The sequence below is a fragment of the Empidonax traillii genome, unplaced genomic scaffold (assembly GCF_003031625.1).
Source record: "Empidonax traillii isolate 1590-97213 ecotype Southwest subspecies unplaced genomic scaffold, ASM303162v1 scaffold322:size1131127, whole genome shotgun sequence".
Lineage (NCBI taxonomy): Eukaryota > Metazoa > Chordata > Aves > Passeriformes > Tyrannidae > Empidonax > Empidonax traillii.
The window spans coordinates 343,327-359,127 of NW_020955515.1; the positions used below are offsets into that span (position 1 = coordinate 343,327).

The window sequence follows — 15,801 nt, forward strand, 5'->3', positions numbered from 1 at the left end:
TCAAACAATTGATGGAATAATTAGGGTATTACCAAAGAGCTGTCAAGTATGGACTTAGAGAACAACTCAAAAACAGACCACAAAAATTATTACTCCTAAATGAATCAAAAATATTAAAAAAATAATAATAACAATAACAATAATAATAATAATAATAATTAAAATAAAGATCCTATGACTTGACATGAGCAGCACAATTAGGGGAAACACCCCCAGCAGGTGATTCTTCCCCAGTCAACGTCCGACCTGGAAGGGAAACGCGACGCCATCACCGGCGCTCGCACCCTGGGGGGTGGTGGGGGGTGAGCTGCACTCAGTGTCCCCCCCGTCAGGTTACTCCTCCAGCAGGCACTGTGTTAATTACAAAAATCAAATCAAGAAGGCAGCTGCACAGCTGCACAGTGGGCGTGTCTGAGCACCCCCTCGTGCAGGGTCAGATGGTCACCGAGGCCACGGGGCAGTTGATGTTGGTGACAGTCAGGTGCTGGTTGTTGTCAGTGGTGCCCTTGGGGAGGTCGTCCGCCTTGCAGAGGATCTTGGAAATGATCTTGCGGAAGGTGTAGCGGAAGTCCCTGATCCGGTAGGCGTAGATGATGGGATTGATGACGGAGTTGGCGTGGGAGAGGGTGATGGCCACGTACATCACCCACTCAGGCTTGGATTTGGAGAAGTCCTCGTGGAAGTGCGTGATGCAGTTCAAGACGTGCAGGGGCAGCCAGCAGAAGGCAAAAAGCCCCACAATGATGGCCAGAGACTTGGCCGCGTGCACCTCCTTCTGCAGCGTGGTCCTGGAGTTGCCCATCAGCTCGATCTGGTGCAGCTGCTTGCAGGCCACCATGAATATCTTGATGTAGATGCCCAGCATGATGACGAGTGGCAGCAGCACGCAGCCGAAGAAGTTGAAGTACACCATGTAGCTCATCGTGACCACGTTCTCGAAGAGGCAGGAGATGAAGCAGCCGTGGTGCTCCGACCCCGCCTCAGCCCCCGTCTCGTTGGTGGCGTTGGGACAACCGCTCATGGCTTTATTCCAGCCCATAAGTGGAGTCAGTCCAATTCCAAAGGACAGGAGCCACAGCACGGCGATGAGTCCTCTCGCCCTCTTGCCGGTCACCAGGCTGTTATACCTGCGGCACCCAGAGCAAAACCAGGACAGAGACATTCAATAAACGAGCACTGGTGACTTCCCTGCTGTTAAAGTCATCAGCACTGTGGCTAATGAGACAAAAGCCCCACCCACACCCACTCAGGAGCCTCACCTCTGTGATCACCCGAGGGGTAAAATACCTCACCTGTGCTCTCCACCTCCACAGAGTGATTTGGGGGATTGACTCATTTACTAATCCTGAGAGGCTCCAGGCTCTGCCCCAGCCCACAAACAGCCCTCAATAGGAGGGAAAGGACTTGGAGTCTTAAAAAAAGGCTTTATCATTGCATGAGCCTAAACCACCGACTGCCAGGAGGGTACAAACAGGGGGAGCTTCCCGTGGTAAATGATGTCCTCTCCTGCCCTAGGCAGCCACTGCTCACACGCCAGGACACGCTGCTGGGCTGCGCCAACATCTGGGCTGTCCTCGTCCAGCTGAGGCAATGCTGGTGCTCAAATCTACACTGCAGTACCACAAGTGCTGTGGAGAAGCTCTGCTGTGGCCCAGGGACAAGTTGATGCAGTGCTGAGGGGTGCAGTCATGCACTGCACCTTCCCTAACCCCACACATGTCCTCATGGCCCCTCCAGCCCACAAGATGCTCAGAGACACAGAGCTGGAACCTAAAGCAGCAAAAGCCAAGCTGGTTTGGGTGCAACCAGAGCAGATGCCAACATCAAAGCATCAGTCGGATCACTCTTTGGAGAGGGGAAGGAGCAGCGACTGCCAGAAAGACAACAGGAGAAACCCATTCCTGTCCCTGCACGGCCAGTCAGCGTCTGCTGGCTCACACACATCCCCTCCTTCCCACACCCTTCTCTCAGTGCTTGTTTACTCTGGCTTGGCTACCCTGCTCCTCCTTCCCTAAGAACGTTTGTTCTGATTTTCTTCCGGCCCGTGAGGCAGGGGAGGGTTTTATTCCCACAGAACCACAGCTGTGCCTGTGAATCACAACTGCTCCGTGTGAGCCGAGCATCCCACTCCTCCCGAGCACACAGGGACAGCAGGGTAAGGGGGGGCTCTGCCAGCACAGACCAGAAGGCACAGAGGGGCTGGGGGAGCCCTGGACTCCTCCTTCAGGCACAGCAGGGCTGGCTGGGGGGATGCAGGAGCAGCAGCCGCGTTTGGGCGCTGCTGGATTGTGGACACGCTCCATGGGTGGGTGTTTAAAGGGCAGGTCCAGCCACTGAGGGGCTTCTCCTGCGCTTTTCTCTCATTATTTCGAAGTTTCACTACTCCAGAAGATGAGAATCTATCAGATAGGGCATCAGTGGGGCCAAGCCTGTTGCTTTTGAAACCTCCTGTTAAGTTTTCAGAAGCTGGAGCTGGTTCGGGGTTGCGGGGCCTGAAAACATTAAGACTTGATTCGGAGCAGCTTCCCAGAAATCCAATCTCTTGGCAAAGTCTGAGTCTCGAGCTGCAAAGTTGGCCAGGCTCAGTCAGTGCTCAGTAGAGGCACCAGGAGCTGCTGCTGACCTGCAGCTCTGCACATGGGAAGGGAAAACTGCAGTTCCTTGGCTTGTCTAAGCCATGCTTAGCTGATCTCTTCCATTGTTCCTCTGCTCCATCCCAAAAACTATTGAAGTGAGACTGGAAAATGTGAAAGTACCATTGTTCAGAAACAGAAACTCCAGGGTTTTGTGTTTGGGGAACAGAAGAGAAGCCTCAGTGTGCCATGCTGAGGTCGGTGCCCACCGCATCACTCCAGCCTGGGGACGTTCAGTGCTGCCTCTTCCTGCCAGCACATGACCCCAAATAAAGCTTCTTCCATCTGCTCTGCTCCTGAACTCTCCTGCAAGGATGAGTTGGTTTGAAGGTTTACAAAGCCAGTCAAGTGGGCACTTAATTTTTCAGTGGCTCTAAGGGTGGCCTGTTTATTTTAGTGCCGCTCACTCTTTGGCACACACAGCAGAGCCAGGATCACGTTCAAGCAGGGGGCCCTCTGTGACAGGATGTAAAATTATGCTGAGCTCCCAGTCTGCAGGAGCCAGAGCTGAGCAGTGGGGAGGGCTGGAGGCCCATCAGCACCGGGCAGAGATGGTGTTCACCTCGGTGGAGATCCTTGCAGTGAACAACTGCTCTCCTCCCATTAGCTCTTTATTTCCACAGAATTTGCATTGCAAATCCCTCCCAGCGTCTTTCCATTCAGCTGGTGGCAGGTACTGCTGTGGCCTCCCAGAAGGGTCTGTGCCAACCCCTGGTGGCTGAGCTGCCAGCCAGAAGAGGCCAAGGTGGGCATAGCCTGATGTTCTAGAATTGTTCATTGGTCACCTTGTTATTACCTTAGTACACCTATTTGGTGGGACACTGCCTGTATTGCCCTAAGTGAACAGAAGTTAAGTATCTGTTCATAATAAAGAGCTTGACTGTCACCAGATCCAGGGATGAAGAGTCTCATAAGCCACACAACACAGGAACCTTCATCAGCAATGGGCAGGAGCTGTGAGACAGCTGAGCTGGGACCCAGCTCTTCCTCAAGCACTATAAACATGGTCAGGCAGTAAGGAAAGGATTTTCACACCTCTGAATGCTCCAGCAAACCCCTCCTTCATTCTCTTTCAGCCTTAATATTATTATGTAAAAAACTACTAAAGTAAATTTGCTCACCTAAGTCTGCTCAACTAATGTATAACAAATATTGAATCACCTCTGTGTTTCTGCCCAGAGGCATCAAATGCTGCTTTAATGTAAATAACAGCTGAATATTTTAAAATGATTTATTGAGATTAAATAACCTGGCGATGCATTAGTTCCTTTTACACCTCCAGGCAAAGCCTCTTTACTGGCTTAATCACCACGAAGGTGCTAATTAAGTTCTTGTGACAGGAAGAGCTGTGCATTGGCCACCAGTGTCACAGGCACAGGAGCCTGGGCTGCAGCAGGTCAAGTACTTTAAAGGGAGTTCAGCTGCTTTTACAATATCCACTGGTGTCACCGTGGGCAGCTGGGTCTGTCCCCACTGTGTCCTCACAGCAAAGGCTTCAGCCAGGGCTCCACTGCCCTGCCAGTGAGGCTGGAGGAGGTGACCCCTGGGCTGGAGATGGGAGAGCATCACAGCAACCACCAAAAGGACCAAGCTGTCTGCTGGCAATGCTCACTGCATTCCCTGCTCAGTAGGATGGTGAGGGTTTGGGTTGTTTTTTTTTTTTTTTCCAAGAGGTCTCATTGCATTTCTGCTGCTCTTTACTGGGGCTGGAGACCAGCCCAGTCACCCAGGAGGGCTTTGCTAAGCCCAGCTGGCACGGGGCAGGATGCAGTGCCAGCCTGCAGAGCCAGCCCAGCCTCTCTGCTGGGCAGGAGTTTGGCTCCCCAAAGGCAGGAACTGAGTCATGTCCTGCACGTCCCTGGCATCTCCACACCAGCCCTGCAGTCACCCCGGGGAGGTCACCTGAGTAGAGGCCCTGCTGCCCTTGAGCTCCCTCAAGCACCAGCCAAGGAGGAATTCAGCATTTGGGGTGGTGGACTGGGGGCAGAAAGCAGCAACAGCCTGGAATGAGACTGTTATTCTCACATTATTTATCTCAGAGAGCAGGAAAGGGGGACCGTCCTGCCTGTCCACAGAAGGGTGAACAGATTGTGGTGCCACACAGCCACTGTCCTGTCCATCCTTGTCCCTGTGCCCCAGCCGGAGCAGGAGCTGCTGAGCTGCTGAAGGACTTTGGGCTGGTTCTCCTGCTGCCAAACCCCAGAGCAGGATCAGCCTCCAGTGAGCAATTTTGGAGCTTAAACTCGCAACTCACACACGGCTTGTGCTGAGGCCACGTCCCACGGGATGGGTGGGGAGACACGGCTGTGAGGGCTGTGCCAGGGATGCTGCAGCGGGTACAGGTCCCTCCTGCACTCCCAGTGCCCAGAGCTGTGGAGGGAGCCCTGGGACTGGTGCTCCCCACTGCTCTCCCTGCCTCTGGACACCGGGAGGTGAGCAGATGGACTTGGCAGGATTCAGACCACGCAGGTGCTCTGATACGATCAGTGACAATTTATATACTTCTATTTTAAGTGTGAAGGGAAATACACAGACACCTCCATTCAAACGGGGTGAGAGCAGCTCGGCTGCCAAGCATTGTGTCCCTGTCACCTCCTCGCAGCTGTACTTTGCATCTTGCTCCTTTTTTTTTCTTTCTTTCTTTTTTTTTGAGCTATAGCAGCACGAAATAAGCTGTGCTCTGCTCCGTGCACAGCCACGGAATGGAGATCCCACACCAGCTGAAATCTGCTGGCAGGACCTTTCAAATGAATCATGAACTGCACCTTGGAGAGGAGCAGGGGGAGAAAGGAAAGAAAAAGCAAAAGCTGTGGAAGGAGTTGGCGGCGAGAGATGCGATCAGCGGTTACGGTATCAGCCCAGGAAGCAGGACATCTGTGTCTGTCCCGGCACAGACAAATCACTTCCTCCCGCATCTGTCCCTATTGTGGCAGGGACAGCGGCAGCACTGCCGGCCTTCCGCCGGGATGGGGACTGTCACCACCCCGGCCCAGGTGAGCGCACAGGGCTCTATGGAGGGGCAGGGGCAGCGCTTGGGGACAGGACAGAATAAAACAAAACCCTGCTGTGCTTCACGCTCAGCGCTGGTGATGCCTTTTGGGATGAGCAGGGGGTATGGAGGGGGGTGTCCCCTTCCCCGGTGTGCCCGTGTGGCACATACAGGTCCTGCGAGCCTGGACTATCAAACACCTGCGGGTTGAAAACCCTCTCAGCGAGGGATCCATAGCCAAGTGCTTATCCCTCCGTGAACGCTCCCAGCTCATCCCCGCTCATCCCACAGCCCCCTCCGTCCGCTGCAAAAGGCACAAGGCTGGGAAATGTGGAGGATTAATCAGGGGAAACGCAGCTCAGGCTGCTGCGAGGTGAGGAGCGGCAGGAGGGGGCTCACAGCCCTGCACTTGTTGAACGCTTGACAGCACCTGCGAGGTGGATGTGTGAGTGTCGTTCTCGCACTCACATCAGCCCAGCCCCAGGGATTTGCAGTCGTCGCGTCGGTTTCTGTCTGCAGAAGCCACCCCAGGCAGTTCTGGCCCCCACAGGGTGAGAAAAGGTGATTGCAAACAGCTCAGACGCTGGGGGTGTGAGCAGGGCGGGCTGGGGGGCTGCCAGAGGCAAGAGGAGCACAGGAAGGAATGGGCTCAGCTGCCTGCACCCTGCACGTGGGGAGCAGTGGGTGATACTGGTGTGATACCAGTGCGATACTGGTCTGAAATCAGTGTGATACCTTCGTGCCCCATGGGGTGTTTCTGAGTCCTGGAACACAAAACCCCAGTTTTCTCTCTTTGAGAGCTGAGCTCTTCCTCAGCATCACCCCCCTCCGGGGCTCAGCAGCCCAGTTTTTTCTGCCTGGTGGGGCCTGGAGCTGAGAATTTTTGTCATTCCAAACCTCCCAGGCTGTCAGACCTCAGCTGTGCAGCACCAGGGACCTGAGTTAAAGGTGACTGTAGGGGTGAGATGGGGTCTAGGATTCAGGGCCAGGTGTTTCGGTGTGATCCCCTGGACAGAGCAGTGGTGACCACTGCCCCTCCCAGGCACCCAGTGCTCACTCAGATGACAGGTGAGGGTGGGGAGATGGCAGATCTCTGCTGGATCACTCTTTCTGCAGTGAAACAGGTGACAAGCCCTTCCCAAAGGCTCCAAGCTGCTGCCTTTCCATCCGCCAGCCCCAGCGAGCTGCTCCTCACCTGCCCTCGCTGCAGAGTCCTGACCAGCCTTCCCAGGGGCTGGTGAACACAGCATGGCCAGCACTGAGCTCAGCACCACCCACCCACCTACCAGAGCCTTATCCCAGCTCCAGGAGCTCATCCCATCCCCTCCTCCCTGCCCCTGCACTGCCTGGTGCCCCTACAGGTGTAGGAGCAGGGCCACACAGGGCCACACTCTGATGTACTCCAGGTTATTTGTGGCTCCTGCCCAGGCCTGATGTCATCCATTGGATCAGCAGATAATCTGCTCTTTGGCGTGTGCAAATTCCCTGAGTTTGTCATCCCAGACTTCAGGGAAAGGACTGAGACATCTGTAGGCACAGCTGGCGTCACTGATTCCTGGCATCCAGTGGCTCAAATACAGTAACAGGAGTCCCCAAACCCCCTGCAGAGTCACTGCCTGGCGTAGCCCAGGACTGGGGCAGAACACTCCTAAAAGGCTCAGTTTTGTGCTCTGGGCTCGTTGCTCTGACAAACAGCAAATTTGTAAACATAATTAACAAAGCAGAAACTTGTAACTGCAAAATAGAACAGTTTCTGCCGAAAAGTTTTGGTTTCATATGTTTTTTTTACAGAGAGGTCAGAAGATCTTCTGGATAAAAATTCCACCAAATTGCAAAAGCTGCCTTTTTTTTTTTTTAATCTAAAAAGTAACTTGTATTTTTATATATTGAGTTGGTCAAAATGAAAACAAGCTCCTAAACTTAAAGCTCTGGGTTCTGGCTCAGCCTGGAGACCTGTGCCCTCAGCCAACAGCCTGGAACTGAGGCTTTTTTGGCTGCTGCTCCCCCAGCATCCCTACAGCTCCCGGCATTCCTGCTGCCCCCAGACATCCCCTCTGTCCCCCAGCTTCTGCAGGAGTTGCATCAGGGCAGAGGTCTCAAGGACAACTCCTTTTCCTGTCAGGGTTTTTGGTTTTTTGGGAGGGAAGTGACCTCTGAGGTGCAGGAAAAATATAAAAATCTGGGACTCGCATTTTAAGGAAACCAGGCTGCTCCCAACTAAAAATAGCCGTGATTTCCCCTCTCCGCTTCGTGGCCATGAGGGCACATGTGATTATTCCTGATGTTGTTGTTGTGCTCTGGCTGCATCCAAAGGCTGGGGCAGCCCCTGGCTGAGCACAGCCCCCCAGCCCGGGTGACACAAACCCCCCTGAAGATGTGACAGCCCCGTTGCTCAGGAGGAAACACCAGCCCTCCTGGCCTGGCTGAGTTTGTGACACTTAATAAATCACTGATAACCTTGGCCGGGCACAGTGCTCTGAGGGATGGGGAGCCAGAGCATCCCTGCTCTGGATTCAGGGATCAGGGATCAGGAATCAGGATTCAGGGATCGGGGATCAGGGATCAGGGATCAGGATTCAGGGATCAGGATTCAGGGATCAGGAATCAGGATTCAGGGATCAGGAATCAGGATTCAGGAATCAGGATTCAGGGATCAGGTGGATGCCTCCCGTGCTGCCCGGGTGCAGGATCGGGCTGTGTGAGCCACAGGCGGGACACGCCCGGCAGTTCAGATAAAGGGCAGTGCGAGGATTAAAGGAAACGAGGTGAGGGCAGCAGAAGGAAGAGCAGCTGCGGTTCTGCATGTTCTGGTGGCACAGTGAGTGGCAGGGGAAGACCAAGGGGATTTTCTCTCCTCCCCAGTGACTCCAGTCCTCCCACCTGCCATACAAACCCACCGGTTTGCTTTGCTGAGGGAAAAGCTGGGAGTTGAAAGGGATGTGGGACTTCTTTGCTGGGGAACACAGAGGGAACATCTCCTCTGCAGCAGCAAGGGCAGGCAGACCCCCAGCCTCAGCCAACCCACCTCTGGAAAGGGGGATGAGAAAAGAGCAGCAACAATCCAAATTTAATTTGTCCCCATGAGGACCTCAGGAAGGAGCTGGGCTCTTGCCTTCACCATGTCAAATAGAAGAGGAGCAGCAGCTCCTGTGGGAGACTGGTAGGAGCAGAGGCAGAGCAGGGCAGCACCATTAACAGATCCTGATCCCATTAACAGATTGTGAATTCAGCTCTGGCTGCAGGGGGCCAGCGAGGTGCAGAAAGGGAGAGGACATGGCCATGGATACCCTGTTCCAGTTCATGGCAAAGCTGCCCTGGAACATCAGTCCTTCACTTCTGCTAGGGACAAAGCTGAAGATGGGAGAGAACTAAATCCAGGGAGGAAGGACAAGCACCAGGTCAACTCAAATCACAGGGAACTGGGGATAATTTTCCCTCCACAGGTCCGAGCTCGGATGTTTGCCAGGAAGCAGCAGCAGCAGCACCACACTCACTGTCCTGCAGGAGTTACCAGCAGACCAGGGCACACACAGCATGAGGTTGTTCAGCATTTCACTCTCCTTTTGCTCTCTAAATACACAGATTCTCTTCTCCCTCCCCTAGTTCCTGACACATTTGTTCCAGGCATCCATCCGTACCTACAATTATTAGCCATGCCAAGGGATTTTGGTTAATGCAAATAGAAGGAAACTGTTTTATTCCACCTACAAATCTTCTTTGGCTCAGAGCTCTGGGACTGTGGGGTGAAATCCAGCCCCGGAGGAAGCCAGAGAGCAAAAGCCTCGCGTGGCTCCTGTGCCAAGCGCTCTGCAGGACGGATTTGCTGCTGCTCAGAGATGCTCCTGGCACGGATATTTTGCTTGGAGGAAGTGCTGGGGGGGAGTGAGGTTTTTTTGGGGGGGGATGAGGCTGGCAGAGGAGAGCAGGGATGGCGCTGTGTGCCTGGGCAGCACAGGGAGGGCACACACAGGCTGGAAGCGCCGGAGTCCAGCAGGGTGCAGGAGGCAAAGGAAGGGGCAGAGCACGTTCGAGGACAAGGAGCTGCATCCTGGTGTGATGGCTGGGGACAAGGGACCCGGGGAAGGGCTCGGAGCTGCAGCTGCACGGAGTGGGCAGCGCGGGCGGGGGCTTCTCCACAAAGAGTAAACTCATCAAAAACAAACAAACAAAATAGGAGTTCCAAGGGACAGAAGGAATTCGTGGCTTCAGGTCAAATTCAGCAAATATTTTTAGCCAGAAGAGGGAGGGTCCTAAACGACCATTTTAAAATAAGATTTTTGTTCTGCAGTTCTCTAGATGAGGAGTTGTCAGTTCCTTCCCCAGCGAGGGCGACCCATCTCGAAGAGCAGCACAGCCACATAAGAAGGGTTAAACAACTCAACCCAAAATCTGCCAGGTTGGTCAGGATCACTTTGTTTCACTGAAACCTCCAAACATTGTTGTTCCAGTTTGACTGAAACAATTTTCCTCTTCCCCTTGGGATTTTTCGGTTCAGCCACAGAACTGAAAAATCCATTACTAGCCTGGCTGTAATGCAAGTTCTGCTGCTCACCCCTGCCCAGCCTCTCAGCAGCCTCAAACAGCTCTGAAAGAGCATTAAATAATATGGCACAGACAGTCCTTAATGTCCCTGTCGAGGTTTCCATGGGGAGCTGATGGTGCTCTGGATGTGACAGGGACACTTATCTGCTCTGCAACAATCTCGTTATTTATTGTAATTGCTGGATAGGGCTGGGCACAAATCATTTTCTTAAACGTTTAATACTTCATGCACTGGTATCAGCCTCTGCACTGGCCTCCAGAGTGAGTGTTTGAATGAGAAAAACTTTTCCTAAGGTCTCCTTTCTTACAAACTGATGATCAGTTCTCCCTTCCCACAGCACAAACCTCCTCCTAGAAATGGCACGTGCATCTACCTGGAGCAGGTGGTGGGACAAGTTCCTCCCCCCTCACTGCCAGCAGTACCTTGGAGCATCTCAGGAATAACAGTGCTGATGAGGCAGCTCTAACCAAGCCTTGGTTGGAAAACCCTGGTGGAGAAGTGCTTTGCCTTTGTAGTTTTATAACCTCCCCTATCCTCTTTTGATCTTGGCTATACAGCCAAAAACCCTATCAGTACCAGTCCCTAAATCTCCTTTGAAAGGACTTTTACTCGCTGGTCCCCTCTGAGAGCAATGAAATGGATCTCGGTGCCAAGACCAAGTTTAATCCAAACTTCGCACTTCAGACAGCCCAGGATGGGACTGCTTGGTCTCCATTTGTGTCCAGCTAGAAAGCACTCACAGGAATAAAGATGTTTGTGCAAATGGAATAAAAGATTTGGCGGGAGACGGGGTGAGAAAGCGATGGCTGGGAAAGGATCCCGAGGCAAGGCCGAAGTGCCCTGGGATGAACCGCCCTCAGGGAGAGTCCAGCAAACCTGAGAGCAGGACTGGGGAACGAAAAAAGAGAGTGGAGGAAAATACTTGCCATTTTGTCAGCTGGCAGAACCACCTCCCTTCTGCAAACCCACGAACGGCCCCCTCAGAGCGTGAGATCCCCGCGGAGCACAAGCCCCTCTCACCACATTCCGTTTCCTCAGTTGCACAAAGTGCTTGTGGTGCAAAGGTAGAGCCACGGCCGTGCCTGACAGCTTGTGGTGCAAAAAGAGAGTTACAGCCCAGCCTGACAGCTTGTGGCTGGGGGTATGACTAAACTAACTTCAGAACCCCTGACCTGCCGCCACCCCCCGTCCCGAGAAAGCCCAAAACCAACGAAAGGAAGAGGCACCAAAGCGTTATCCGGAGCCAAGGTGGGTCTGGAAGCCCAGTCAGGTGGCTGGGAAGGTCAGAGCCAGGGATGGGGGTGCTGGAAACAACCTGCCCTGCTCCGAGCTCGGCTGCAGATCTGCCCCCACGTGCTCTGCACGCCCCGGAATTTCCACACACCGCGCTCGAGTGACACACCCAGCCACGCATTTCCACTGCCAGTTCTGATCATCTGCCTGGTGACCAATTAATATTGGGAGGTGGGGGCTTTTAAGTCATTTTAAGGTGAATCCATCGCTTGTGCAAAGGAGGTGCCAGAGACGGGCGGAATTCAGGAAAGCTGCAGCTAACAGAGTTCAGCTGAGGTCCCCACACCACATCTGCCCTGCTCCCCCACAGCCTCTGCTCCTGACCAGTCCCTGGAGACGTTCTGGACTCCCCAGGGGGGTCCATCAATGTCATATTCTCAGGGAGGGATAAATGAGACACGAAGGAGGCTGAGAATAAGGAACTCGGGTCGCTTACAATGCAAAGCCGGGGTTTTGGTGCACTTAAGCTTAAGGAAGCTGCTGCAGCAGCTCACTGGTGGGGTGTCTGTAAGTTATATTCCATACAGTTTTCCCCATTATAATTCAGGTTCCCATGAATTACAAGGAAACCAAATAATGTCTTTGATGCTGCACTTGGATGGAAGTCTGAACTGTAAAATTCTGAGATCTGACATGTGCACACTTTATCCTTCCCTTTCACAGTAGGAAGTAGGAGAAAGAGTGGCTGCTCCTACATTTAATTACGTGGGAGATGCCTGCACACCACAATAAAGGGGGCTGTATGAATACCTATATAGATTAGCTACAACTATCCCAAACACACCATTACAACACTCCATGCCCCCCCCCTGCCAAGAAACCACTGACCCTCCCAAGAAAAACATCCTGAAGGAATTGAGCTTCCAGGTGTATACTGAGGTAAGAGGCGGGAAACTGATCCCAGTCCCGAGGCAGCTGAGTCCAAAATCTCTGTTATTTTCATCATCACCTGTGAGCAACAACATTCTTGAGACTAGAAGTTCCTGAACACTAAAAGAAGGAAGATCAGACCCTGGGCTGTCAGGGAGTGGGGCTGCTGCATCCACTCCAGTCTCTTACCTCAGCGGGATCTTAATAGCCAGGTACCTGTCGATGGCCACGGCCAGCAAGCTGAAAATGGAGCTCTGTGTCAGCACCAGCACGAAGCAGGCGAAGAAGAGGCAGCTGTGAAAATCCACCTGGAATCCAATGCTGATGGTGATGGCAAAAGGGATGGCCAACAAGCCCACGGCGATATCAGCCACCGCCAGGGACACCAGGAAATAGTTGGTGGCGTTCTTCAAGGTGCTGTTGATGGCCACGGCCCAGCAGACCAGGACGTTGCCAGCGATGGACAGCACGGCGATGATCAGCTCCAGCACGATGTAGGTGGTTTTCATAGTGTCCATGGCGAGAGCCCGGGGCGAGGAGCAGGAGCTGCTCATGAAGGGAAGGGACTTTCCACCGGGCGCCCTCCCGCAGGTACCAACAAGCCACGGGGCAGCCAAACGCCCATCTCCGGGGCCGTGGGGGGCCGGAGGGGCGCGGCGAGCCCCGGGTCGCGGCCCCCCGCTGCCCGCACCGCCCGGCCCCCGCCCGGCATCCGCCCGCGGGGCTCCGCTCACCGCCCGCCCGCCGCCGGGACCCGCCGCGGGGCCATCCGGGACGGGCCGGGCCAGGGGACGGTCCTGCCGGGGATGGTTCTCCCGGGGATGGTCCTGCCGGGGATGCTCCGCCCGGGATGCTCCGCCGCTGCCGCCGCTCCCCGCGGAAAAGCCGCTGCCGGCGGCGGCGGGGCTATTTCTGCACATGGGGCGAGCGGGGCGGGGAGTGCGCGGAGCGGAGCCATTGGCCGGGAACCCGCGGGACCGGGACGGCGCCCCCGCATCGCCCGGCCCCGGGACGGCTTCTCCGCATCGCCTGGCTCCGGCTCCCGCACCCTCTGCCCCGGCTCCCGCACCCCATACACGGGTGCCGGCCCGGGGTCGTGCGTGGGCGGCTCCCTGGTGTTTTTTGGGCACACTTTGATAATTTAGGAGTAAAACGTCGCCAAACACGAGGGCTCGGGTGCTGCTGCTGAGGCCGGTGGGGACACCGCTGTTGCCACACCAAAAAAAGTCCCGTCCCGTCCCGCCCCCCCCCAACCCCAGCAGCGCGCTGACCCAAAGTGAGGGATTTCACAAAAATCCTCACAGCGCTGGGTCTGAGGACGGTTATCGCGCAACGGGGCATTTCCTGATGTAAGAAATGGCAAAATACCATGGATTAGGAAATGCTGTTACTCACTGGGCTGAAGTGTTTGAGTTTTGGTCTGAGGAGCTTAGAAAAAATTTAAACCTGATGCAATCACCAAAGAAGAAAAGGGTTGGCTGCACTGGTGGATCTTAGACCAACAGGGAATACGAAGATAAATATAATTTAATAACTGCTTACCTTTCCATCACAGATTTCGTGCTTTATATTGTGTTCTCCATCAAAACACAGAGCAGAGGTTGAACTTCACACCAGCACTGTAGCATCCAGCAGCACTGAAAAATTCAGGACAGAAACTGGAAAAAAATATAAAGCATTAAAGAAAATAAACCTTCCTTTAGCAAACAGAGAGTAAAAGAAATTGCCCTTCTTTTTTTTTTTTTTTTTTAAGCAAAGCTGGAAACTTCCCTGTGGAAGAGAATGCTTTCTGGGGATCCAAAGTCAAAGCAGAGCAAAAACACATGGGAAAAATAGGGGCAAAATGATCCCTATGGATATGGTGCAAATGGAAACACTCCCATTGACTAGCAATGCTTTGGGTCAGACAGACACAAAGGGGAACTCTCAATTTATGTTGAACAAAGTCATTTTTATGGAGTTGGACATCTCAGGAGCAGAGTGCTTAAGGCTGCCCAGGATGCTGAAGGAAAGTGTCTGGGATATATTTGACTGGATGGGGACACACAGAAGGTTCCCTTTGCTCCCTTCAGAGGGAAGGATCTGCCCCTTTGCCCTCCCACCAACACCTTTGCACTTTGGATCACCGAGCACTCTGCTGTCAGAGAGAAGGACCAATTCTCGTGATGGCACTCACAGGGAAGCAAATAATTCCTGTGATTCAAACCTTGGTGTCCACCTGGGGCTGTGCTGAAAGAGTTCTGAGGTGAGCCCAGGGTTGCTGGCTCACAGCCCCCGTGTCAGGCTGCTCCATCAGCACTGCCTGGATCCTGAACTTGCCCACACCAGTTTGGTTTATTTACTATTCTGGGATGAGTGTAGCTTCCCCTGTGCAGAGCCTGTTATAATCACTTAAATGAGGCTAAACTATCATGGAAAAGCATTTTTCCCCCCAAAGCAATGGATTTACATCAGGTTTTTTACACACATTGTTTTCCTAGTGCTGAAACGTGCCAGCATCCACCTTCTGCTGCTTTACAGCACCTCAGGAAGGCCAGAATTAACTTTATGCAGTGGATATACCTTATTAGAAAAAGATCTGCTTTTGTGATCATGGAAGCACTTTTTACAGGCTGAGCCAAGGGAAACTGTGGTTTATCAAGTCAGACACGGACAGAGAAAGCATTATTTCAGGTTCTGATGAATAGGTTGTTTGGGCAAGGTCTCTGTGAGACAGGTAGTAAGGCACTGTGAATATGGTGGATTTTGCATTACATGGAGATTCATGGCTCTCCAAAGCAGCAAAGCCTTTGCCAAGGTCCAGTGGTTTATTCTGGCATTAACCAGCGCAACTGAACTTACTCCCAATCCAACTTCTGTAAGTGGAGCCAAGGACAGGCTCAGGTCTGTTGTACCGAACGTGGTTAAATCCTGCTGGCAGTAAGAGCAGGATGAGCCCATCTCCAGACACAGACACCAATCCTGCCCTCCAGTTGCGCTCTCAGAGCCCTCCTGTAAAACACGAGGCATCACACCCCTACCAGGAAACACCAGTGAAGGTGCTGGCCTTGTGAGATAACCACCTGAGTGGGTACTGTGAAACCCTGCAGCTCCTGGGGCTCCAAGGATGATGAATCCATGGGTGAGGGGGTGCACATTTATGTTCTGGAGTCCGTAAAGGAGCAAGGAATTTACAAAACTATTGAGGTGAACAGAGCCCAGAGCCTGCAGCTTGTGGAATCCACTCAAGACCTGGGGCGCAGTAATGACACGGCAGCAGGTCCCTGGATGCTCAGATGTCAGACACAGATGAATCACCACTACTATTATTTTCCTGGATTCCCTTTTGCTCCGGGGATTCGCCTCCCAGCACTCACGTAGGAAGCAGCAGCAGCCCCGATCTGCCCCTTTCAAGTGCGAGGGCTAATCTGGCTCCTTTGTTCCGAGGGAAGCCGATCTAAACAGATCCCACGTTATGAATGGCGGTGCGGTGG

The 15,801-nt window shown here is 53.4% G+C and overlaps 1 protein-coding gene across 1 annotated transcript; it reads right to left on the reverse strand.

The window, feature by feature from the left end:
• Positions 1-432: 432 nt before the first annotated feature.
• On the reverse strand, positions 433-12,976 carry ADORA2B (adenosine A2b receptor). The gene is made up of 2 exons (XM_027891549.1): positions 12,518-12,976; positions 433-1,127 (listed from the first exon to the last, which is right to left on the reverse strand). The coding sequence occupies exons 1-2, from the start codon at positions 12,880-12,882 to the stop codon at positions 434-436; spliced, it is 1,059 nt and encodes a 352-aa protein (XP_027747350.1). The 5' UTR covers positions 12,883-12,976; the 3' UTR covers position 433.
• Positions 12,977-15,801: the final 2,825 nt, after the last annotated feature.

What these genes read in the sequence shown, in the direction of transcription:
- ADORA2B (XM_027891549.1), bottom strand. Translation starts at nt 12,882, where the DNA reads ATGAGCAGCTCCTGCTCCTCGCCCCGGGCTCTCGCCATGGACACTATG. An exon ending in GCTATTAAGATCCCGCTGAG is followed by an intron (nt 1,128 to 12,517) that starts GTAAGAGACTGG and finishes TGGGTGCCGCAG; the next exon opens with GTATAACAGCCTGGTGACCG.